The 26,525-nt window shown below is 42.2% G+C and overlaps 1 protein-coding gene across 1 annotated transcript in view; it reads left to right on the plus strand.

Annotated features, from left to right (window-relative positions):
* lpcat1 (lysophosphatidylcholine acyltransferase 1) overlaps window positions 1-21,352 on the plus strand; it is a gene marked incomplete at its 5' end in the record, with an annotated part of 51,340 nt that extends 29,988 nt beyond the window's left edge. Inside the window, 9 exons of the mRNA XM_080735864.1 lie at window positions 2,718-2,776; window positions 9,278-9,312; window positions 11,516-11,570; window positions 11,981-12,063; window positions 12,428-12,553; window positions 14,004-14,157; window positions 18,455-18,553; window positions 18,752-18,893; window positions 21,218-21,352. Coding sequence (XP_080591990.1) covers window positions 2,718-2,776; window positions 9,278-9,312; window positions 11,516-11,570; window positions 11,981-12,063; window positions 12,428-12,553; window positions 14,004-14,157; window positions 18,455-18,553; window positions 18,752-18,893; window positions 21,218-21,345 — 881 coding nt within the window. The 3' untranslated portion in view covers window positions 21,346-21,352. The remainder of the gene's footprint in view (window positions 1-2,717; window positions 2,777-9,277; window positions 9,313-11,515; window positions 11,571-11,980; window positions 12,064-12,427; window positions 12,554-14,003; window positions 14,158-18,454; window positions 18,554-18,751; window positions 18,894-21,217) is intronic.
* Window positions 21,353-26,525: the final 5,173 nt, after the last annotated feature.

Consider the following 26,525-nt stretch of genomic DNA (forward strand, 5'->3'; position numbering starts at 1 on the left):
GGCTTGTCACTTTGTCACAAATCTTTGAGTAGCAGCAGCGCTATAGAGAGAGATCTCTCTTTATAGTGCGCAATGAGGGCCTCTCCAACTCTTTTTCCCAGGCTGAATCAGGGGCACATCACGTCCCTGATATGTGGACAGGGGGAGCCGGGATTCGATATACCTTGACATAGAAGTCTCTGGAACTCTGCTGGAGGGATTACACACGATTCTAACAAAAGATATTCCCTCGTTTTACGTTGTGATGACACTGGTTGAGAGCTCTGTCGAACACGTCGATCCACAATCATCATTCAGTTATCATGGAAACATGTTATCATGGTAACATGTTATGCTAATGTGTGTGATCACTCAGAATAACTGTATAGAATTACAGTCACCCTTCCCTCTAAAGGGACAAGTGGCCGAACCATGCCAGGAAACTGACCAGACCCCCTGACTGTTGGGGTCAAGCATTCAGTCCTGTACCATGCTCTTGGTGTACAATACATTGTACAGTGTATAAACATTCACACCCTCCCACTTGTGTAGACTGGTGAATGGTGACTCATCTGACCATATCATTTTTCCACATACCACATCCCTGTAGCCAGTGTGTAGCGGCTTTGCACCACTGAACTCCCACATGTGCATTTGTCATTGTAATGAGCTGTTTATGCGCTGCAACCCTGCTATAACATCCCTCCCTGTGTAGTTGTTGACAGCCTGTTGTTTCTGACAGTCTGATCATGTCCTGCATTGACCTAACACATCCCACTTATGCATGAGCAGCATGGCCATTGATTTCCAATCTTATTCACTGATTTCTTTCTCTTTGATTGAAATACAGATGTCGCTTTTAGTCACTGTTCCTATGGAAACATTAGCCAGTTAAGCTTTTTGACTGAAGCTCCTGCCATCTGTGCCCCAATAATGAACCCTCTTTCATAGTCACTTAGATCTTTTTCTCTTGCCATCTTCATCTAAAATCAAGCTCATCTGGTCCTAATCAGCATTGTTAAGGACTTTTCTCATCCAGTAGCATCCATAGTTCCATACAGTACATCACTGTAGCACGGCAGCATTCATATTAAGGGTGTCACAATACGTCCAATCCACAATTCGACTGTTAAGCTCACAATTCAATGCGATTTTTATTTCAAATTGATTTGTAAAGAAAAACACTTATTTTTCAATAAATAACTTTTATTTTAATAATTATAAATAACATTTGAGAATCTAGAATAATAAAACGTTTAACATATTAATATAAACTTTGGGTGGCAAAATGTTTACCCGTCGAAAGCAGGAATGTGCGAAATGCACAGATAAAGAACAGCGCCTTGTGGCTTCCCTCGGATGTGTGTGTGAGTAACATCATGAAATAGCACTAGAATCGCGATACAGCTTGTAATTTCAGTACATTTGTATCGAAAGCAAATTCCGGTTTCATTTTTGGTACCCATTGTTAAGTATCTTGACAGCCTTAATTAATTTGAATGGAAATGGCCTACACATTTGATTCTTTGGTCTCTGTAGTTATCACCACCAGGCCTGACGGGAGGGGGCAGAGATTGTTTTCGTGTGCGTGTGCGACTGTGCGTGTACGTGCGTGTGTGCGTGCGTGTGCGCATGTGTTCATGTGGGTGTGGGTGTGGGTGTGGGTGTGGGTGTGGGTGTGGGTTGTGGTTGTGGGTGTGGGTGTGGGTGTGCGTGTGCGTGTGCGCGCTGGGAAACTACTAGACCATCAGCACCAAATATCTCTTCCAAGCTGCCAGTGGGCCAAATGTTTTAGATTACATGGGCCTGTAACTCTTGAACACTTCTGAGTGTGTGTGTTAATGTTAATGTAATGTCCAGGTTGTTATGTTATCGTGAGTGTGAGTGTGTGACTGCCTCTTGTTTATATGCATGCCTGACAGAACCCGGAAGTTCCCTTTCGACTTGGGGGGGGCGGGGCCTCCCTCCTGCAATCGGCCAGGAATGTTGTCTATAGGGCTGGGCACAAATGCAAGAGATTGCCATGCATCTCATAGAAAAGACTATATCCACACACAGCTTCCCCTGGTTCTGACAGCTTTAATCAAGGACTTACAGAGCCCTGGGCAGGAAATGTGCACTCCACTGAGAGCACCTTTGTAGTTGTTAAGTTAGTCACTGTTGAGCCTGTCTCATGATGTTCTAAATTGCCTTTTCCAACACCACACACACATATAGGATTCCACAACTATAATTCACAGGCTTCTACATATTCTGCATAATATCCCTCCTTCTATTCAGAGGTCAGACTGAGGTGGTGCCTCATAAATTATAATATACAGTATACTATCTATCTATCTAGTTGTTTGTCTGTCACCAGCCGGACATTAGGCTCTCAATAGAGAGCTTGTTGTCTGCTCAGAGGTTGTCACAAGGTTAACAGTATTTAACTCACAAGTGCCCAAACACACCTGATAACGGCTGCTAGCTACTATCAATTATTATTACTATTGATTACTTTTCTGATGAATCTAAAAACTGTATCAATTCAATAGCCTTTTGTTTTTTTATAATCAACTAAATCTGTTAATCTAATTTTAATTTTATTTATTTTATATTTTATATTTCAGAAATAGTAGATTGGCTCCTAGTACATCGGCTACTTTCACTATTTCTTTTAATTGATTAGTCCAATTAACTGTTGGACACGTGACTCTCCACAATTAATTTCCCCGTCTACATCTCTCTGTTGTTTCCAGGCGCATTCATCCCTGGAGTCCCGGTTCAGCCGGTGGTGTTGCGCTACACGAACAAACTGGTGAGTATCTCTGTCTTCCAGGGTCAATCTCTTCCTTCCTCTGGCCTGGCGTTCACTCACACCTCACCTCCACACCTCCTCATCCTCTCCGCCTTGCTCTGTGTAACCTTATGACGGGGAGCAACACGTAGCTCAACTGTAGCTGCGACTCCCCTCTTTCATCCCTCTTGAACGCAAACACACCTGTAAGCCTATTATATGCACACCTGCACCACACACACACATATCTATACATCTATATATATCTCTACGTACATCTAGATATAATGGTTTCCGCTACAGTGTCTTTACCACATGTTAGCACACATTTGCCTCATGTTGAATGACTTCATGTTCGACTAGTGGGATGATATTTCATCCTCTTTCTCTCTTTCTCCCGTGCACTCACACTCACACACACACACACACACATGCGCGCACGCTCATCTCCGAGTCTTTTATCTGTCTCTACTATGCACTCCCTCCCACTCGGGTTTCGTGTCTCTCTCTCTCTCTCTCTCTCTCTCTCTCTCTCACTCTCTCTCTCTCTCTGCATGTCTCCTCGCACCCTCATGAATTATGCAGTTCTTTTTTACCTACAGTACCTACTCATGTCTGTCCTCCCTATAAAGCTTTTGTCACTACCGCCGTCTATAGGCCACTAAAAGGGCAGATGGTAATGCGAGAGACTGCTATATAGGTGCACACAGGAAAAAGGTTAAAAACCACTAAAGCTTTATATTTTTTTATGTCTTGTTACAGATTTGTTTGTTTAAAACAAAAGCAATAAAAAAGGCATTAAGGCCTATTTTATACTTTGTCATACGGTGGTGCCATGTGTAAAAAATAATGGATCTACCGGTACAAGCTCACAATGAATTGTTGGTGAAACTCGTAGAACGTCTTTGAAACATTTTGCATTGATTCACCACCACGTCGATACTACTTTATATCCGACCCAGTTAGCACCGGAAGGTGAAAATAGTAGCTGTTTATACAATAAGTGTCAAGGTGCAGATGCAATGCGACGGCCCTCTGGCAAGACGAGTGAGGAACTTGTCTGCCTTTAGAAGGAGGAAGTTTCTGCTTCATTCAGAGACACCGGAGAGTGATGAGGTAGATAGGGTTGACTGAACTGAACATATCTTTTATGATTTGAAACAGTGATTCATATTGTCACAAGTTTTTCTGGACATTTAAAAAAATAATGATGTGAGTGTGCTGGTTTTAGTACTCTTTGCTGTGTTGTACTAACCTAGTTCCAGACCCTGAATCGCTAGCCACACCCCTTTAAATTTTTGTTTTGGCAATTCAGGGGTCTAGAATTGCTCTCATTGAAGAGATTTTCCTCGTTCGAAAATCCTTACGGCGAATCAGCGTCGTGAATCAGCGTCTTGTGATCAGCGTGGGTGGGGATTTCCCAGAAATCATGTGCAATTCGCCGCCACCGGACGGGACCGCACACATCGTGTCGCGGTAAAATGCGGTAAATTGGGGTAAAATGCGATCGTATCGATCTCGCTATGAAACATCAGTAGCAGACATGTTATGTTGTGTTTGATTACTAATTTGTTGTGCTCCTATTCCTGCTGTTTCTTTGGTTAGCAAGTAGCACTAGCAAGCAACAGGCTAGCCACTAGCCAGCCACACATAACAACACTACGTCATCTGCTTTGCTACTGTTGTGTTGGTCAGACGGTGAACCAATCGCTGAAGACTGCCTCTTTGGCAACGCCCATCCCAGCAATTGCCTGGGTGGAACCAACTTCAGACTGAATAATGAAGTGAAACGAAATGTCAATTTAGGCTGAGTGTCAGGTTAGTGTTGTACCGTATGTAGGCCGTGACTGTTTAGGTCACGTCATGATGTCAGACTTTTACAAAGTAGAAGGTGAAGGCTTGACTCAGTGGCCCGTTTTAGTTGCAGTCTTTTGAATAAAATTTTATTTAGTTTTAGTCATATTTTAGTCATCTGAAATGCTTCAGTTTTAGTCTAGTTTTAGTCGACTAAATATCATAATATTTTTAGTCGACTAAATGTACAGTTGATTTTGTCGTCAAAACATTGTTGGCACTTTGATGGTGTCGTAAATGGCTGATTTTACACACTTGGTTGCACTCTGAAAATAACCGATCTACAAACTCACGACGCGTAACATGACATAGTGGTTTGTTGTGAGCTTGTAACAAGACATAGTGGTTTTTAACCTTCTTTAAGGTTAATGCTTCTTCTCCCGGTGACTTTCATTTGAGGCAGCACGCTTCGTCACTTCCTGAGCAACACTTTTCTTCCCCAGGCTTTCACATTCACATCTCTTGTCAACTGCTAACAAACTGAGAAACGTGAGAAGGAATGTCTTTTTGCTGATGGGTAGCGTGATGGTGCTTTTCAGTTATTCATAATCTTACTTGTGTTCTGTGAGTGGTTAAATATGTACAGGAAATGTATCCTGTGTCTGGGCCTTGTCTGCTGGTGACTTAGAACGAGATAGCGCACCACAGGTCGAGGCTGAAACGCAGCTGCACTATTTAACAACCTGACAACTGTACTAAAGACATCAGAGGGGCACGCTGTAACTTCCGACAGATTATAAACACCCAAAAAGAATATGAAAACATGACTAATAACCGGGGGAAGTATAGCAGTGTGCAAACACAAGCAGCAAGATGTGTGAGCTGTTGTGCCAGGAAAAAAGGATATCCTACCCAGGGGGCAAACCAGACTTTTTTTAGGAAACCTGCATTTGCCCCGACATACAAAGTTGTCCACCAGAAATATTATCTATGACCCAGTAGGATCACAACCTATATGGACAAACCGGTCAATTTGTACAACAAAGTCCCAATATGGCCGCCTCAATATTAGCCCCTAGTTTTAATGGGGGGTGAATAGGGCAAAATTTTAAACTGAGGGATATTTCCACGAAACTTCACAGGTTGATCAATGGTATACATATGAACATTTTTTGTATTGAAAGTTTCCATGAAATCCAATATGGCCGCCACAATACGGCCGCCATAATGTAAGGACCCAGAAAATAGGTTTTGCCTCTAACTTTTGAACCAGATGAGCTAGAAACGCAAACTTGGTGTCTATTTCATGGTGTCTGACCATGGGAGACTCAATGGAATAGCTAATTTTATTATTGGGTGTGTCTGGACCTTTATTGTGCATATTTGCAAGATGGTGGACTCCCAAAATAGAGCTTTAACCAAATTTCTACCATGATTGTTGACTGCTTTTGCAAATACAAGCAATATGAATCCATTTGCTAAGATTTATGGCACAGAAGGGACTTATACCTGTATTATTCTTGAGTTTGCATGTTGTCAAAATGGCTGTAAACGAGATATTATATTTCCTGTCCGATTCTACTGTATGTAGTTGTAGCAATGACTTCAGATAAAATCAGAGACCAAAACAATGTATATTAGAAATTATTTTTTGAATTAAAAAAAAGAAAAAAAGAGATGAAATGAAATGAATGCAACTGCCTTTTTTGGGTCTTTCACACATAGACATGCACATGCTTTCCAACAACTTCAGCTTCAGGGAAATTATAATGAACACATGATTAAAACAGGCTGCATTATAATGCAAATAATTGCTAGTCACTATCACTGTCATGTGTACCTATCCTGCTGCATCTTGTCTCCAGTCCTTGGCAACGACACCCCAAGTGGCATGCGATTCCCTTCTTCGCACATGAACAGTTTTTTTCTGGCAGCCTTTGATACAGCTACATGATATTGCCTTGTCCATTGATATAGGCCAGGCTGGCTCTGTAGATGGACAGGGGACTGCCTTCCCATCACTGAGAAACCATCCATATTCAGTGAAGCAAGGGATGTCTGGCTTCGCGATGTGTGCAGTTTTATCTATTATGGCTGCTAGAGCAGCTCTTTTCAGGCGTAGGCCAAAGGCATTTTCTGTAGGTGGCAGCAGCTTCAACAGGGTTGATCGGTTATTTAGGAACTTGTACACTCTCAGCTTTGCCAGGTCAAAGTCCTCCGAATGGTCAGCTTTTGATGCATATACAGCTATTGTGAGGTCTCTAGCCTGATTCTTGACATCCTCTGAGAGGGAATAAGAGGAATTTTCACCAAACTCCTGAAGTGCAGGGAGATCTAGACCCATGCTGGTCTTGAACCATGCCTTCTTTCCAGTGAAAAGGGGATAGCTGGTGGTATCTCTGCCACTCAGGCTGTGAATAAAGGGCAGAGCACGACACTGTGCGAGTCCAAGGGCTGAGACCATGTGATGGATAGGAAGATATGCATCCTGCTCTGTTCTCACCCACAGCTCTGGAAGGTCTAGGAGGTGGGTGGCAGCATGATATAGGCACATGATGATGATGTCTGTGTCATTAGCATGGATGACAACTCTGTCAACTTTGTGAGCCTGGACACTGTAGATGGTGTGTAGAATTACCCTTGTGTCGGCCTCCTGTTGTTGACTCTAGTGCAGGGACATCAACAACACACCCCTCCTTGATCACCACACTCCTTGTCTCTTCTTTAAATCCTCCACTCAGGTAAAGATGGGTTGTACCAAGAGCAGACTTAAGTGTCTCATTTTGACACCATTCTTCACAGAGGAATCTTAGAAGGTTTGCTTTGTTTTCAGAGACAGCAAAAAACTCTGCCCTGCCCTTTATTCACAGCCTGAGTGGCAGAGATACCACCAGCTATCCCTTTTTCACTGGAAAGAAGGCATGGTTCAAGACCAGCATGGGTCTAGATCTCCCTGCACTTCAGAAGTTTGGTGAAAATTCCTCTTATTCCCTCTCAGAGGATGTCAAGAATCAGGCTAGAGACCTCACAATAGCTGTATATGCAACAAAAGCTGACCATTCGGAGGACTTTGACCTGGCAAAGCTGAGAGTGTACAAGTTCCTAAATAACCGATCAACCCTGAAGCTGCTGCCACCTACAGAAAATGCCTTTGGCCTGCACCTGAAAAGAGCTGCTCTAGCAGCCATAATAGATAAAACTGCACACATCGCGAAGCCAGACATCCCTTGCTTGACTGAATATGGATGGTCTCTCAGTGATGGGAAGGCAGTCCCCTGTCCATCTACAGAGCCAGCCTGGCATATATCAATGGACAAGGCAATATCATGTAGCTGTATCAAAGGCTGCCAGAAAAACTGTTCATGTGCGAAGAAGGGAATTGCATGCTACTTGGGGTGTCGTTGCCAAGGACTGCATGGAGACAAGATGCAGCAGGATAGGTACACATGACAGTGATAGTGACTAGCAATTATTTGCATTATAATGCAGCCTGTTTTAATCATGTGTTCATTATAATTTCCCTGAAGCTGAAGTTGTTGGAAAGCATGTGCATGTCTATGTGTGAAAGACCCAAAAAGGCAGTTGCATTCATTTCATTGAGATAATCTCTCTCTTTTTTTCTTTTTTTTAAATTAAAAAATAATTTCTAAGATACATTGTTTTGGTCTTTGATTTTATCTGAAGTCATTGCTACAACTACATACAGTAGAATTGGACAGGAAATATAATATCTCGTTTACAGCCATTTTGACAACATGCAAACTCAAAAATAATACAGGTATAATTCCCTTCTGTGCCATAAATCTTAGCAAATGGATTCATATTGCTTGTATTTGCAAAAGCAGTCAACAATCATGGTAGAAATTATGTTAAAGCTCTATTTTGGGAGTCCACCATCTTGCAAATATGCACAATAAAGGTCCAGACACACCCAATAATAAAATTAGCTATTCCATTGAGTCTCCCATGGTCAGACACCATGAAATAGACACCAAGTTTGCGTTTCTAGCTCATCTGGTTCAGAAGTTAGAGGCAAAACCTATTTTCTGGGTCCTTACATTATGGCGGCCATATTGTGGTGGCCATATTGGATTTCATGGAAACTTGCAATACAAAAAATGTTCATATGTATACCATTGATCAACCTGTGAAGTTTCGTGGAAATATCCCTCAGTTTAAAATGTTGCCCTATTCACCCCCCATTAAAACTAATAGGGGGTAATATTGAGGCGCCCATATTGGGACTTTGTTGTACAAATTGACCGGGTTGTCCATATAGGTTGTGATCCTACTGGGTCATAGATAATATTTCTGGTGGACAACTTTGTATGTCGGGGCAAATGCAGCACACCTTCCTTTGCCCCCTGGGTATCCAGTGGAATACAACCAGCATAAAGACTGTCCATCCATGTGTATTCCTGCACTATTTGCACCGTGCTGATCTCCGTCTGTACCAGGCACGTGCACACATAGACATCAAAGGGGGCTTTAAGATGTACTATTCTAGTAGTACATCTTAAATTAAATATGTACATTTTAATTTCTGTTTTTATTTGGGAGAGGGAGAGAGGGGGGGGAGAGAGAGAGACACACACACAGAGACAGAATAAACAGTGGAAATAGAGTTGGTAGTAAATTGAGTTCTCATAGTGTGTGTGTGTGTGTATGTGTGTGTGTGCGTGTGCGCGCATGCCTGAACCATTTCCTCTTTCCCCTTCCTCTCCACAGGATACTGTTACATGGACGTGGCAAGGTCCTGGAGCGTAAGTAACACACACACACACGCACGCACGCACGCACGCACGCACGCACACTACTGTTTTTCCTTGCCACTGTTTGTTATCTGATTAAAATAATCCAGTGACCTATTTTTCATTTAAAAAGTAACGTGCTGCTATGATGCTTTAGGGTGACTTTCCATTATCCTTGGTACAGTAGCGTCTGTTCAGGCCTGCATCTGGTTCCACACTTCTTTCTCAGGGTCCTCTTCTTGTCCGTACAAAACTTCACCACTGGGACAAACATACATCATTAGTCAGGGTTCCCACGGTCATGAAATTCCTGGAAATATTTTGAAATTAGAAAAATATTTTTCCAGTACTGGAAAAGTTTTGGAATTGATCAAGGGTCCTGGAAGGTCCTGGAAAAAATAGCTATGCATTGTCTTTGGTTATTGATTGTGTTAATACCTCTGAAATGACAAATTAAACATGGGCCAAATTGTTAAATATTAGAGGCAGAAATTGTGAAAATAGCAGATCTACATGCTCAGGCGTTGTGAACTTGTGAGCATGTAGATCGTCTATTTTCACAATAAACCCGTGTTATACAAAATTCCTCTACTCTTAGTGCTCGTCAAGGTGGGGGGTCCCCAGTTCAAATATGATTATTTCGGGGGTCACAGCCTGAAAAGGTTGAGAACCACTGGCATACACTGCCTGTCTTTGGGCACTGCGCATAGGAGTAAGCGACTCATTATTGAGCTGAATTATTGTTATATAGTCCTGAAAAGTGGGTTCAATATTCTGGAAAAGTTTTGGAAATTAATTGGTAAAAATGTGTGGGAACCCTGTCATTAGTACACTGTTAACTTCCTGACATAAACCCTTTAAAGGGGTATTTCATTTTAACGCCTACTCAGGCATTTGTGAACACCCCAGACAATATACCTATTCCTATACAATCCCATTGTAAATCTAAACTCCACTTTCATTGAATTCATTGAAAACACCCCTCCTTAGTTCTGGTGGTGACTCATACTGCCTCCCAATACGTGAATGGAGGGGGAGGGCATGTTTCATAGTTTTACATTTTTCTTCTTCTTCTTCTTCTTTACATTACATTTTCACCAAAACCAAGGACGATGCATGATTAAAATGGAGTTTGAAGTTACAGTGGGTTTGTACAGGAAGTGGGTGTGTCTGATAAAACCAATACCTAAATACTGATCCAAGAAACGTAAAAAAAAATATCTGTGGTGATCACAAACGCCTGAGTAGACGTTAAAACTACCACAAACATGTTTGAAAATGAAATGTCCCTTTAAACCAGACATATATACCTTGTTAACCCCCAGGGGTCTATCCATGAGCCACTAGTTTTTCCCTCTACACACCAAATAGCTTATGTTGCAACCCCAATGTGAGCTTGTAGATCGGCTGCCCATAATAGAGTTCTAGAGTTCAAGAGGTTAAATGAACTGAGGATACTGTCGTGCATTATTGACTACCCTACATATCGTCATTGTCGGATGGAAACCTTGTATGTCCAAGACCTTTCGTTTTGTATTTATTGTTTTAAAAATGAACTAAAATAGTGAAAATAGCAGATCTACAAGCACACAACGCCTCGCACCGCGAGGCGTTGTGTGCTTGTAGATCGGCTGTTTTCACTACTTTTCGTGCGACAGCCTTGTATTAAATAGCAGATCTACAAGCACACAACGCCTCGCACCGCGAGGCGTTGTGTGCTTGTAGATCGGCTGTTTTCACTACTTTTCGTGCGACAGCCTTGTATGATGAAGCAGGGCTTTACTTGGTGAAAAAACGTACAAACTTGAAACTTGGAGATACAAGGTTTCTGCCCGACAGTGACGATATGCTGTAATATTTACCTGTGTCAGTACTGTTTGACTGCAATCGTTATTTTCAATCAAGTTATTTTAACCAATTTGTATATAATTTGTAATTTTTGCAATTTGTATATAATACAGTACAACTAGCACATCTGCAGTGGTTGGAGGTGATCTCCATTGAGAAATGTAGATCGAAGTGTGTGGTTGGACACCACCTGGTTGATGAGTAGTACTGCCTGAAGTTCATAATAATAAATATCTCCCCTCGTTTGTTCGAGTTTAGTGGTAGAAATGTGGTCCCTCGCATGAGAGACCCAGAATATCCGTGTGTGTGTGGATGATGCATTGTGTGAAAGCTTTTTTTACTCAGTAAGTTGATTTTGTTCTTTCAGGTTCAAGATCTTATGGCTTACACTGTGCCAGCTGCACAACCCCCTCGAGGTGGAGGTGAGAAGGAAGTTCATGTTTTCATTCTGTCTCTCACAAGGGCTCCAGTAAAGCCTCTGTTAGAGTCCAAGGTGAAGAGCTATCCACCGCAAATTTTAGATGGAAAACTTTCCACCTCAAGTCAGAAAATAAGTGGAGGCCATCATAGTCAGTCACGGTGAAGTCCTATTCACCGTGACTGACTGGTCTAGATCAACCAATCAGTGAACGGGGTGAAGAGCCTATCTGTCTGAAAGTAAATACAGAGAGATGTGTCGGGTCTCGCGGTGGAAAGCTCTTCACCGCGAGGAATGGCGTAACATTGTAATTTTATGACTCAAAAAGACTACACCGCGGTGGATAGCTCTTCACCGCGGTACCGACTCTGATAGGGGCTTAAGACAATGGAATAATGTGTCTCTCCCCCCCAGTATCTGCCCATCTACACTCCTTCAGAGGAGGAGAGGAGTGACCCTGATCTGTTTGCCAACAACGTCAGACGAATCATGGCCAAGTAAGTGTGTGTGTGTGTGTGTGTGTGTGTGTGTGTGTGTGTGCACCACTGGTTCCTGTGGCCTATGTATTTTTGATTAATTAATGGTCACATTAGAGAGTGTGTGTGTGTGTGTGTGTGTGTGTGTGTGTGTGTGTGTGTGTGCTTGTGTGTGTGCGTGTGCGTGTGTGTGAGTTGTGAGTCTGTGTGCAGTCTCTTCCCTTTGCACGCCGCATGTGTTTACACATAATTATTTGCACACATCAATGCGCCAAGTACAATCAAACATTAGCTTAGGGAACACAACATGATTTAACCTCAGCAGGTGTCGAGAGGAGGAGGTTCCTTCCCGCCCCTAAAACCCCCTTTCCCTGCGTTCTGATAGGGCGCTGCAGCTGCCATTGACAGACCTGTCCTTCGACGACTGCCAGCTGAGCCTATCGAAGGGGCCGCTGCGTATCCCGGGCAACAGCAGCCTGCTGGAGTTCAACAGGCTGGTGCGTCGCCTGGGGTGAGTCAAGGTGTACTGGGCAGACTGGTCCGCCTGGGTGGGGGAGGAGGAGGAGGGGTGGGGCATATTTACCTCCACATAGAACACTATAGGGCACTGAGACTGAAGCAACGGGGAAGGACACCCAAAATGATATGTATTTGGCCACGGACCCCCCATCTCAAAATATTTAGTTCCAGGGACCCCCCCCCCAGAAGCAAAATTTGAATTACAAACGTTCGCTTTGAAAATGCAAGATTTGCACACATTTTCATGACTTTTTCAAAAATAGCAGATCTACAAGCTCGCAGCGCTGTGAGCTTGTATATCTGCTATTTTTCACTGGTTAAAGCATTCAATAAGGAGGGGTGGGGCATATTTACCTCCAAATAGAACACTATGGGGCACTGAGACTGAAGCAACGGGGACATCTAGTGGAGAAAGGGTGCAAGTACAAGTAATGCAAAACTTGCAGGGATTCCTTTCTTTCATATTGATTGATTGATTGATTTTATTAGACAAAAATGGAGAACAGTACAAGTATAGTCAATACAATAGAAATGTAGTACAGTACAAGTACAGTTAAACACCCTGCCTAAATAAGGAACATCTCAAATAAGACCTTTTGCTGTCTTTTTTACGTTGAAAGCCCTCTGTATTTAATTCATGCAAGCAAAAAGCAAAAAAAAAAACATTCAATAATATTGCAGTTATAAAAACACTATTATGTACAGGATCGGGGATACAAGGGCATAAAGTGATGTGGGGGGGTGCTCACTTCTTGCCTGTCTATGGGAGAAGTGATAACTACCTCCTTCTCTGGCCTTTTTTCAGGGCAGTTTTGAAGGATGCCAACATGTTTTAAGGGAGGTAGTCAAGGAATTCCACACCTGGGTGGCAGTTTTGTAGAAGGATTATGGGTTTGTGTTATCAGATCATTGTGTGCGCTCCCTCTGGTGTTGTGGCTGTGGGTGTGGCTAACTTTTTGGAGATGTTTGGTCAGATATGCGGGTACTGAGGGGATGGAGGGCAGATTTGCGTTGACTATTTTGAAAGTCAATCCCATTTTTAATTGTTTAACCCTGTCTTCAACGCTGAGCCAACTTAGGCTAGCAAAATGTGTGGGAGAAACGTGGGTCATGGGCCCCAGGTCGAGAAGTAGCAGAATCAGTTTGTTTTGGGAGGTTTGGAGGAGCTTAGTCTTTAGTGGTTTTTTGATGTTGGATATCTTTTATGTTCATTCCTTTGGGTCATTCAGCAAGTCATTGTTTCCATAGAAACGCAAAGCAATCGCGGGATTCCTTTCCATCATCTCTCTCCCTCTGGCATGAACTCCTTCCTTCGGGTCGTCATCTCCATAGCGACGTGCGCTTGATCTCAAAATAGCGCGAGATAACGTATCGACACAGTCCTGTGGCTGGGTGGAATTTACACTTTTTACATTTTGTGTTGTTTGTTTTTTCTCTCGCAGGCTGAGAGCGGAGGCGACAGGCAAGGTGCTGCAGCAGCAGGCCAGCAGAGCCCAGACGCTGTGTGGGCACAGCATGGACGTGGAGGCCCTGGCCCAGTACCTCAGCCTGCCCGTCACAGACGCACTCTCACAAGTGCACAGGCTTCTGGACCAGGTACAATAGCGCACTGTTTCTCAACCTTTTTTGGCTTGAGTATCCCCTTTTCCAGATTTTTGAATCCAAGTACCCCCTTTAATCGACAACAACATTTTGATGAGAAAATACTGACATCAAAAGTCCAGTTTTTATGTCAATATGTTGAACATAAAATTAAGTAGCCTATTGTTTCCTATTCAGTAATAGCTGTGCTAGTCAAAAATCGTACTTGATTTGGTTTAAAACTTTACAGGGCAGCACGTTCACATACATATGTCAATGTTTTATCATTAACTCTCCTACTGCCAGATTATTTATTTATTTATTGGGTCTGGCGCCATCAAAAAGCGGCTTACCTTTGCGATGTTATAGTAGATTAGATAGTAGATAGACAGACAGACATTTATTTATATTTTTTTTGGTTGTGCAATAGTGCACTTTGGTCTGCCAGGCAGCAGAGGGCGGCGTCATGCGAGAATGAATGTGAATTTGCCTGTTATGTGTTGAAGAAGAAGAAGACCAGTCACTGGCCACAGAGCCTCAGAGCCAGAGAAAATCAACAAGGAAGTGAATTGTTCTCCGTTGATGTTAACGCATAATGGATTTTTTACACCATCACCGCGGAAAATGTGTTTACAGTAGACGGCCGCGCGACGCCTCATCAGCTTACAGTCATCAGACGAACGAACCGAACGAGCGCCGTATTGGCATCGAGGTTCTGTAAAAAATGGGGCGAACGTGAACGTTCGAAGCGGCGGGAGAGTTAAACATAACAGTAAAATAAATGTTTCCACCTTCCATTTTCTCTCAAGTACCCTAGTGCCTCTGCGTAACCCTGCCCCTCATTTTTGATTACCTACATTTTGTTTTTAATTATTCTTGGTTCAAAACATTTCAAAAAAAAAAGAAGAAAAAAAAAACATTCCCAAAAATGCAATATTTTTCATGAATTAAAAAACTAAATTCAATGATCCCCCCCCCCCCCCCCCCATTTCATGAAGAAATACATTACAAAAAAATCAAAGTAATTCCATAAATTAGAAAAACAAATGTTTAAGAAGAAGTGAAAATAGCCGATCAACAAGCTCACAACATGGCACGAAGCGATGCGTTGTGAGCTTGTAGATCTGCTGTTTTCACTAGTTTGGGTCACAGGCAAATCACTCTAATCACTCTTTTGGGTCCCGACCTGAAAAGTTTGGGAACCATTGCTGTAGTGTACACCAGTCATCCTCAATGTTTTCACATCCTGAAAAGGTTGAGAACCTATGTTCTAAAGGACCCCCAGTTTGATATACATTAGGCAACCAAATCCCATTTGTTACAATTTATTTTTAAACGTTTGGGAAGGGTCCTTTTAGTTTCTAACTATCAATCATTTAGCTGGGGACCCCCAGGAATCCCCTCACCCCTCAAGGTGAAAACTAGTGCTCCACACAGACTCATACAGGCCCTCAAAAAACATTGTTTAAAGTTTGTAGGTATTATGTCCTCTGCCTCCCTCTCCTGACGGAGAGAGGTAATTGCAACAATGTCCAAACTACAATAAAGATAGTAGAGCATATATTAGTAATCTGATTCAAATACATTATTAGGTGTCCTACCTCTTAACACCAAGGTCTGCATTTCTCAGTGGAAGAGTAGGGAGACCACCGCTAACCACTGCAGAGTACTCGGTTCGGTTAAAATAGCGTTTTGTTAGCAAGTCAATTCCGGATTGCAGCTTTAAGAAACCTACCTCATACAAATACTCGGTATGCAAAGAGAATAAACATGCAAAGCACTCTGAGTTCTGGTGTAAGTAAAATTCCACCCGGTGGAACTGGGGAAAGAGCAGCTGACTATATTGAGATTGCCAATCATTCAAAAAAACAAACAAACAAACACATCTCTGCTGGAACACATTGGACAGCCATGTTCTAATAAAGGCTTTCTAACTCACACCACAACTCCTTCTCTTTGCATACAGTGTATACACCATAAACCTTGACTCATAAGTGTTACATTTACATGCTTGACAAATAAGTATAGTGTTTTATGCAGGCTTCTTTCTGTAAAACTATGCTTCAAGATCAAGGTTGTCTTTTATTTTATTTTTGTATTACTTTTTCAATAAACGTACAAAACACAGACAACAGAACAAGACAGCTCAGATACAACCTGACGAATTGAAAAATATCATGGTGGTCTTTATTGTTACATCTTGTGTATGTGTACATACATACTGTAAGTGTAAGAGACATTGTAGCAGCATTAGTACAGTAGTAGCGCTTCGAATAGTTTGTGAGTGAGGAGAAGCTTGCGCACAGCTTCAGTAAGGTGGTGTGTCTCTTAACTGTCCAACTCAGCACATAATACTGCTGACTAGACTCGAGGTGCATCTTACTGGGATACACATGGCCTAGCGGATAAGCCGCATATGCTCTGATGTAGCCTGACAGCTAGTTGCAGGTTCGATGCCCGAGCCCGACGGCCATTGTTGTGTGTCCCTTGTATGTCCCTTTCTCTTTGTTTGCTGTCACTCTGCACTATACTATTGAAATAAAGGTAGAAAAGCCCAAACAATATATACAAAACAAGAAAAAGAAAAGGTTGATCTGACTAATTCTACCAATTTGACAATATCCACATTTAACACACACTCTTATGCAGATTCACTTGTACAGTCAGTGCAAGGTCAGTCTTAAAGGGATATTTCACTTTCAATAAAACTTTTGGTAATTTGATCATCTAATCAGGCTTTTATGAATACCCTGAACAGTTTTTAATTAGCTTGATTGAATATTTAGATATTTGATGTAAATGTTACCAGGTCCTCCAGGCCCAGGGCCTCTCCCCACACACACCCATTGTAACTTCAAACTTCATTTTAACTATGATAGATTCATTAAAAACACCCATAATTTTTTCTGGTGATTCATACTGCCCTCCTAATATGTGAGCAGGCCGTGTTTCTTTCGATAACTATTTTCATTTATTTTGAATAATTAATTTTTTGTATTTCATTTTTTCCATTTTCCCATATAATTATTCAAAATCAATGAAAAAGGTTATCGAAAAAACACGGCCTGCTCACGTATTAGGAGGGTAGTATGAATCACCAGAGAAGATAATGGGTGTTTTTAATGAATCTATCACATGGTTAAAATGGAGTTTGAAGTTACAATGGGTGTGTATGTGGAGAGAGGCCCTTCCACTGCTCCCTGTTGAAAGTGGAATATCCCTTTAAGGCCAATACAATACATACAGTACAGTTCTGGTCCAGGTACTGGTGTACAGTTTCCGAGGAAATGTTCTGAGACCGCCTTTCTGAAGTTTCTATAAGTAATATCACCTCCTTTTCCGTAGAAAAGTTTGGACATCGGAAAGAGTAAATATTTAGTGGTCAAAGAATTAAAAGTCCAACAGAACAAATGAACTAGGACAACTGGTATGCAACATTCCAAGCACCTACTGTATCTAAATAGTTAACAAGCCAGAAGTGGCAGATGGTACATTGATGTAATTCGATTGTTAGGTAGGATTACATTGTTATTTCATGGCCGGAAAAAAAAGGAAAGATGATCTGTTGCAGGACACTGGCACAGGCCACTTTACAGCTTTTTACAAGTACACAGATGTTTATAACATCATTAACATTAACCCATTCAGGCCTAGGATTAATTACTGCTTTAACTATTGAAAAATAGCAGATATACAAGCTCACAGCGCGGCTGCAAGCTTGTAGATCTGCTATTTTTTTTAAATAGTGAAAATTAGAATTTTTACCCGCTTCTATAAGTGTCTTTTGAATCCTTCTAAGGTTTTTTTTAAAAACCTATGTTTCTGTCAGCAATCTGGCTTAGCCATCGTCAAAGAAAAGGTCCTTTTCACTTAACTGGAGCTCAGTTAGTCTGTTCTTGAAGTTGAGAGACTGCTATGTCAGTGGTTCTCAAACCTTTTCATGTGAAAGACCCCTGTAAAAAGAATATTCATATCTCAAAATATTATAGTTCCAAGGACCACCCAGAAGCAAAATTTGAGTTACAAACGTTCGCTCTAAAAATACATATATTCAAAGATTTTCACACATTTTCACAACTTTTTCAAAAATAGCAGATCTACAAGCTCGCTGCGCGGCACTCGGTGCCGCGCTGTGAGCTTGTATATCTGCTATTTTTCAACAGTTAAAGCAGTCAATAATTCTAGGCCTAAAATGCTGATTGCAATGTCTGGGGAATGCCCTGTACACAAGACATACAGTAACACAAATAAAGATACCTTGCATCATGATTAGGTTCTATGAATTAAATATGTTGACTGTTGCTTTTCCCAGCATGGAGATGGACGCATCGATATCAGACAGTATGTCATCGCACTGTCTGTTGTGTGTCGACCATCAAAATCTATGGAGACCCTCAAATTGGCCTTCCAGGTAAGCTTCCTCAGCCTCGACGTTTAACACCACAATCCCAAACATAAAGAAGATAAGAAGTCTTTTGAGAAAGATAATAAGACTGTGTTTGTGTGTGTGTGTGTGTGTGTGTGTGTGTGTGTGTGTGTGTGTGTGTGTGTGTGTGTGTGTGTGTGTGTGTGTGTGTGTGTGTGTGCGCGCGTACGTGCGTGTGTGTAGATGTATGGGTCTGAGGAGGACGGGCCAGTCGTACAAGAGGACCTGGACACCATATTGAAAACAGCCTTGGGAGTGTCAGAGCTGGACCTCTCGGTACTCTTCAAGGCTCTTGACACACAGAACACAGGGAAGTTCACATATGGTAAGTCAGAGTTCTCATAAAGGCCGATTTGTACTTCCATCATGGTGTCGCCTGTCGAAAGTCGCGTTGCAACAGCCGATATCCCCGTTGTATGGGTCTGTTATCACCGTTGTCATCCCTTATCTAAGGCTCAGTAGTCTGTCTAGTGGCTACCAGGAGACTGGTACACCAGTTATCACCCATAGTCTTGTCATTGCAATGCGCATGCGCCAACACACGTTCAGAGGAACGATTTACTGGTCGTTCCCTCAGTGGGAATCGAACCCGGGCCTTTGGATTCCCTGCTAACCGTCGCTCCATAATGGCACATAACTCGGTAACAGCACTGAGTCTGCTCAGGCGACGGCACGCCTCCGACATGGTTTCGTCAATAAAACAAACATTTCGGTGGCGGCGCCTCCGTCTCAGTAGCATCCTCGGTAAGAGCGCATGGCTAGTATTCCCAACATGGTAGTCTCGAATCCCAGCCTGGGTAGGACCTTTTTTATTCCCCTGAACGTGTGTTGGCGCATGTGCATTGCAGTGATAAGACCAATGGGTGATAACGGGTCTACCAGCTCCTGGTAGCCAGTAGACAGACTACTGAGCCTTAGCTTAGGAATGACAACGGTGCTAACAGACCCATACAAGGTAGGTATCAGGTGGTTTGCAACGTCGCGTCATGCAACTCAGCTTGAATTGGACTTAAAGGGCATGAAATCCCAGGCCTATTTGCCTGTACTGATTAAAAACTACAGAAGGATTAAAAAAAACATGGCTGTGTGTTTACATCACAGTGTACTATACCAGTAAGACTCCCTAATCGGGAGATAAGCGACCGTAGGTCACATGTATACACAAAGAGGGCTGTAACTGCCATTGGTTCCTAGTTGTGTGGGCAATGTGTAGACATACTGTGTACCGATGTGCGTGATTTTAGGGCAAAATCTGTAGGAGCAGTGTCCAAAAATGTGTTTTGCAAGAATCGGCCTCATGGTGGCGCTAGAAGAGGGGCATGTGAGAAATGAGGGGTGGGGTCTCCGCGTTGGCTTGGCGGACGAATAGGTACCGGCCCCGGCTCTCCCGGACGCTCCTAGCCCGAGTTACGGCATTTTATGTGAGCTGCAGTGGAGGGGGTCCTCCACTGGTGGCGCCACCACTTTGGCATCCGTTCTGGAGCACCAGGAGTCGGTGGTCCCCGGGAATTCCCCGCGAGCAGCCCCGTTGGGGTGCTCATTTGGTCATTTTTGCACATTTGGTCATTTTTTACATCTGGGGGTCCCCCAGGGACCTGGGGGTCCCTGGAGCTCGGGGGGTCCTTGGAGGTTGTAGTTTGGCAGGCAAGGAGTGTGTGTGCAAAATTTGGCATGGATGGGGGCAACGGTTGCGGAGATATGAGCAGGGCAATAGTGTGACGTGTGAGGTGTGACAGACAGACGGACAGACAGACTGACTGACTGACGGACTGACTGACTGACGGACTGACTCACAGTTTGTGCAGGTTTTGATAGTTATTGCGACCTACGGTCGCAATAACTATAAGGTCTGTCCGACATGTTCTTAGCCTTCTGTAGTTTTCACTACAAAACTAAATCGGCCCAGGGTTTTATGCCCCTGTTAACACCACCATAGATGAAGAGAGCGTTTAACTACTTAAAGTTTAAACCATCTAGTCTTAGAGCAGTGTTTCTCAATCTTTTTTGGCTTGAGTACCCCCTTTCCCAGATCTTTGAATCCAAGTCCCGAAAAAAAAAAGAAAAAAGAAATCCTTATAAAATTGCATAAAACCATCACAAATAAGAAAGGGAGTGAGAGTTTCAAACGGTGCCTCGTGCCTCCTGAACAGATTTTCATGTCAATAACTTAGTCATTCAAACATCATTCAAACACATCCCAGTTGCCTGGTACCATAATTTGGGTTAGCAACTATCAGGCAAACAAGAGTTTCTCCAAGTGTCATCATTAAACATAACAGTGCTTTAGGCCTACTTCTATTTTCCTCTTTTGGGGGCATTTTCTCCGAGCACCCCTGCAGTACCTCCGCGTACCCCTAGGGGTACACGTACCCCCATTTGAGAAACACTGTCTTAGAGAACCGGACTTGAGTTATAACTGTACTATGACCTTTTTTTTCCCTCGGTCTACACCAAATCTAGACGATTGACAAGCTCACGACGTGTCGCGTTGCAACACGTTGTGAGCTTGCAGGTCTACTATTTTCAGAATTGGCATGTTGAGGTTCAAGTGGCTAAGACTCAAGTTGAGGTTGTATGTATGTACTTTGCCGTTGGAAGTCCAAGTGCATATTGTCGTCGTGTTCATGTAAACATCCTCTCTGTTTCCAGATCAGCTCCGTGGGTTCTTGGAACAGCATCCAGACTTTGCCCAGGAGTACATCTTCATCTCATCCCGTAGCCGCGCGCCCCACACCAACGGCTGCAACGGACAGACCCACACGAAAAAGGACAACTGAAACAGACACTTATATATCCTATCTCTGCTATGGACCACAGCTACACTATCTACGTATCACCTCTGTGCCTTTAGTTTTTTTTACCAAAGTCAGGGAGAGGAGGTAAGCGAGGGTGGATGGGGGATTGTGAAATGATGAGCATGTGGATGCGTACTGGAGACGGGAGTATGGCATCATTTATACACTTGTACACAACGGACGGTATTGCTTGTCAAAAAGCACCGATCTACATGTAGATCAGTAGATCGGTTCCTTTTGACAAGGAGAATGTCTTATTCCTTGCGCGAGGGAGTATAAATAAAGCGAAAGGAGAGCGATGTATAATTAAGTGTTAGGAGGGAATAATGCAAAACAGGTATGACAAGGGAATCTGAGGACGACGAGAGATGGAGAGGACATCGAGAGGAAGAAGTGAGCAGGGCAATCTATCGTCACTGTCGGACAGAAACCTTGTATCTCCAAGTTTCAAATGTGTAAATTTTTTCTTCATCATACAAGGCCGTCGCACAAAAGTAGTGAAAACAGCCGATCTACAAGCACACAACGCCTCGCGGTGCGAGGCGTTGTGTGCTTGTAGATCGGCTGTTTTCACTAGTTTAAATAATTTTAAAAATGATAAGATCTCAATCCTCCTACATTGCTGTTTTACTTTGACATTTTCATGGGTAAAGTACAAAATAATTACTAAAAAGCACCTGATGTTTTTAAGGTTGGAGATGGTGTAGTGGTCTAAAGATCAGACTTTGGGTGCAGAGGTTCTGTGTTCAAATCCCAGTCACCCTACTAATTGCTGCTCTATTACTTGGATCTTTTCAAGGTTAAAATACAACATAAGTACTCAAAAGCACCGGAACACATCTACAGCAAGAGATGGCCTAATGGTCTAATGCTCAGACTCAGTCAAGAGGTTCCATGTTCAAATCCCACTCAACCTACAGTCCATCTCTGGAGTACATTGACCTTTTTAAGGCTAAAATTGTCTCAATTTTCTCAGCTACTTCCAGTGCTCTCGGGGCATGAGGAGTAAAAAAAAAACAGTAAAATTTTTGTTGGATAGAGTTCTTTCAGATATAACCCCCCACCTTTAGCTCTCAGGAAACAGGGGGAGGGACACCCCTCCACGATGGTCCTCCGTGTACCTTGGGCATGGGACTTGAACCTGTCTGAAACCTGCCTGAAGCAGGGACAACCGATCAAGCGACCATACCATTGAGCCAAGGCACCTTTGGGCCCTCAACAGGTTTCTCCGGGTGCTTTTGGGTTGTTCTCTTCTATTTTAGCCTTGAAAAGGCCAAAGCACTACAGGAATGGATTTGAACATGTGACCTCTGGATTCAGGGTCTGATGTTTAAACCACTACACCATCTCCCACAGCAGACATTATCTGGTGCTTTTGAATACTTCTTTTGTATTTTAACCTTGAAAGGTAACAACAATGATCTGTACGAGAACTCGGATTTGAAAATGAGACCTCTGAACTGAGGGTCTGATCTTTAGACAACTAGACGCATTTTCCAGTGCTTTTGACTAACTCTTTTATATTTTAACCTTGAAAGAAATGTTAAAGTAAAACAGCAACATAGGAGGAGTGAGATTTGAACACGGAAGCTCTACACTGAGAGTCTAATCTTTAGACCACTACACCATCTCTCTATGTCGATAGCTCCTGCATATGGTCTAGTGGACTGATGATTGGTCTCACAGTTCAGAGCAGCCATGTTCAAATCCCAGTCCTCCCATAGGCCACTGCTCTTTTACTTGGACCTTTTCAAGGTTCAAATACAAAATAATTACTCAAGAGCACTCAAAAGTTAGTGAGAGATGGAGTAGTGGTCTAAAGATCAGACTTTCATTGCTGATGTTCCATGTACAAATCTCAATCCTCCTACATTGCTGTTTTACTTTGACATTTTCATGGGTAAAGTACAAAATAATTACTAAAAAGCACCTGAAGTTTTTTAGGTTGGAGATGGTGTAGTGGTCTAAAGATCAGACTTTCGGTGCAGAGGTTCTGTGTTCAAATCCCAGTCACCCTACTAATTGCTGCTCTATTACTTGGATCTTTTCAAGGTTAAAATACAACATAAGTACTCAAAAGCACCGGAACACATCTACAGCGAGAGATGGCCTAATGGTCTAATGCTCAGACTCTCAGCCAAAAGGTTCCATGTTCAAATCCCACTCAACCTACAGTCCATCTCTGGAGTACATTGACCTTTTTAAGGCTAAAATTGTCTCAATTTTCTCAACTTCTTCCAGTGCTCTAAAGGGATGTAGGTTAAAAAAAAATTCAGTAAAATTTTTGTTGGATAGAGTTCTTTCAGATATAACCCCCCACCTTTAGCTCTCAGGAAACAGGGGGAGGGACACCCCTCCACGATGGTCCTCCATGTATCTTGGGCATGGGACTTGAACCTGTCTGAAACCTGCCTGAAGCAGGGACAACCGATCAAGCGACCATACCATTGAGCCAAGGCACCTTTGGGCCCTCAACAGGTTTCTTCGGGTGCTTTTGAGTTGTTCTCTTCTATTTTAGCCTTGAAAAGGTCAAAGCACTACAGGAATGGATTTGAACATGTGACCTCTGGATTCAGGGTCTGATGTTTAAACCACTACACCATCTCCCACAGCAGACTTTATCTTGTGCTTTTTAATACTTCTTTTGTATTTTAACCTTGAAAGGTAACAACAATGATCTGTACGAGAACTCAGATTTGAACATGAGACCTCTGAACTGAGACTCTGAGGGTCTGATCTTTAGACCACTAGACGCATTTTCCAGTGCTTTTGACTAACTCTTTTATATTTTAACCTTGAAAGAAATGTTAAAGTAAAACAGCAACATAGGAGGAGTGAGATTTGAACACGGAAGCTCTACACTGAGAGTCTAATCTTTAGACCACTACACCATCTCTCTACGTAGATAGCTCCTGCATATGGTCTAGTGGACTGATGATTGGTCTTACAGTTCAGAGCAGCCATGTTCAAATCCCAGTCCTCCCATAGGCCACTGCTCTTTTACTTGGACCTTTTCATGGTTCAAATACAAAAGAATTACTCAAGAGCACTCAAAAGTTAGTGAGAGATGGAGTAGTGGTCTAAAGATCAGACTCTTATTGCTGATGTTCCATGTACAAAATACAAAACAAACGGTGTTGGACATACAAGGTTTCCACCCGACAACGACGCTGTACTCCATTACTCGTTTCAAGTTCCCTCTGAACTGTTCTACTTTGAAACTTCACACAAGCTTTTAAAGTGGCGTTTCTTTCTTTTTTTTCACTCATTTGAAAAACCCAAATATATTGCCTATTTATTTCAAATGGACTTTCTTGACGTTTACTGTATGAATATTTATTGTTTATTTTTTATAAGTCGGAGAAAAGAACACTCAGTGGAGTTTCCAGTTTTTAACCATATTGTCGGTAGTTCAAACTCAGCAGTAATTAACATTCAACTAGTAATTATTTCCCTTTTTAAAGGCGGTGCTGACAACATTTTTATGTACATGAAAGATAAAAAAGGATTTAAAAAAGTTGTAGCATAAATAAATCGCTTTTCCCAAATTCAATTATCGTGGTAATTTTGTCGGTTCCAAAATTGTTTTTGTTTACCTCTGAAGCTGGCACTGGCCATTGTTGCTTCCGTTTTTTTGTTGGGGAAGGTACTTTCTTTCCCTTAAATGAACTCAGTGCTGCAAACTGCATGAGTGCTGCCTTAGTTATAGACATAATTCAGGGAAATAAGGAACCTTATACAGAGGTGTTTTGATGTGGACTGTAGTGCAACATCTTCCTACATGACTCTACGATATGTAACCGGTGAAGGAGTGGTCGTTTCGCTAATCCTTACAGTTACACTATTCTGTGGCAAACAGACGAAAGCACACTATGCAGTCTGGCACTCAAAGGACTGTCTCAGACTTTGATCATAGTATGGACCAAAATAACTTTAACACGCTGCACAAATGCTGACACTAACGTCTGACATTCACTCATTGATCTCCAGAATTACCTGTATAATGTGATTGCTTGCTGTCTTGGTGTCTGACATGGTGATATAAAGGCTGTTTTTAGCAAACTGTGAAACTCTTCTTGTTGTCGCATTTAGTTTCCACTTGTTCAAAATGGTTTTGTTGGCGTGAAGACTGGTGTGGTGGCTGTTTGAGATGAATGCGAATGTCAATAGTGTCTTTCTCTGAGAAGGTGCTATGTGAAATATAGTTTTGTTTTCTGTTGTGTCACCTTCAGGTGGCAGGCTACTCCAAGCTGATCTTAAACTAACATTTTATTTAAATGTACCGGTATATCAAAAAGCAAGCAGAACGCTGAAAAGCCAAATAAACATACCACATCCACATATCTTTTAATAACTACACCACATATTGGTTTCAAGATATTCGTTGTTGTTGTCATAGTGGAAATGTAATATTTTGTACCTTGGATGTACATTTGAGACATGGGTTCTAAGATTTTATATAAGTATTCATTTCTCAGGAAATGGTCCTGAATGCAGATATGTAAAATCAGTAACTTGCCTTATTTTGCAAATAAAGAGCATACTTTTATGTGGTAGTCAACTCCTTGTTTGTCCACTAGAGGGAGGTGTGCTCGTGTTTGATTGATTTATTGAAGACTATATTAGAAGTTTGCATAGGAAAAGGTACAGTTTCGTGACAGTACAGTTCGTTCTTTCTTCAACTAAAGCATTTCATAGAACAGGTCAAAGATTCTACATCTTGCCATAAAGATTACTGGTTTTCCCCCTCACTTTACTGTTTTCAGGTAATGATCCCAATTATATTTGGAAGTATTATCAGCATTATTATTACTATAAGTAATTTCCCATTTCTTTAACATTTCTCATAACTTTATGGACTGTTCACCCTTAAAGTCAAACTACCAACCATTCCATGCCACTGGTTGTTTAGCTCAACCAGTGGCATCAGTTCAGCAAAAGCTAAGGTATGGCAACATGACTGTCTTGTCATGTTGCCATACCTTAGCAACAGGCATGATGAGAAGTACATTTTATTATTTCCCCCTGCAACCAAGGTATGGCAGCTGCCATAGCTTGCCATACCCAATTGACGCCTCTGAGCTCAACCTGTAGAATTGGAGGTTGTTATTTCAAGCCCCAAGTGATGCTGTGATGTTCATGCTGGCTAGTGGCTACAGTAT

Source organism: Nannobrachium achirus, assembly GCF_963921795.1.
Source record: "Nannobrachium achirus genome assembly, chromosome: 10".
Lineage (NCBI taxonomy): Eukaryota > Metazoa > Chordata > Actinopteri > Myctophiformes > Myctophidae > Nannobrachium > Nannobrachium achirus.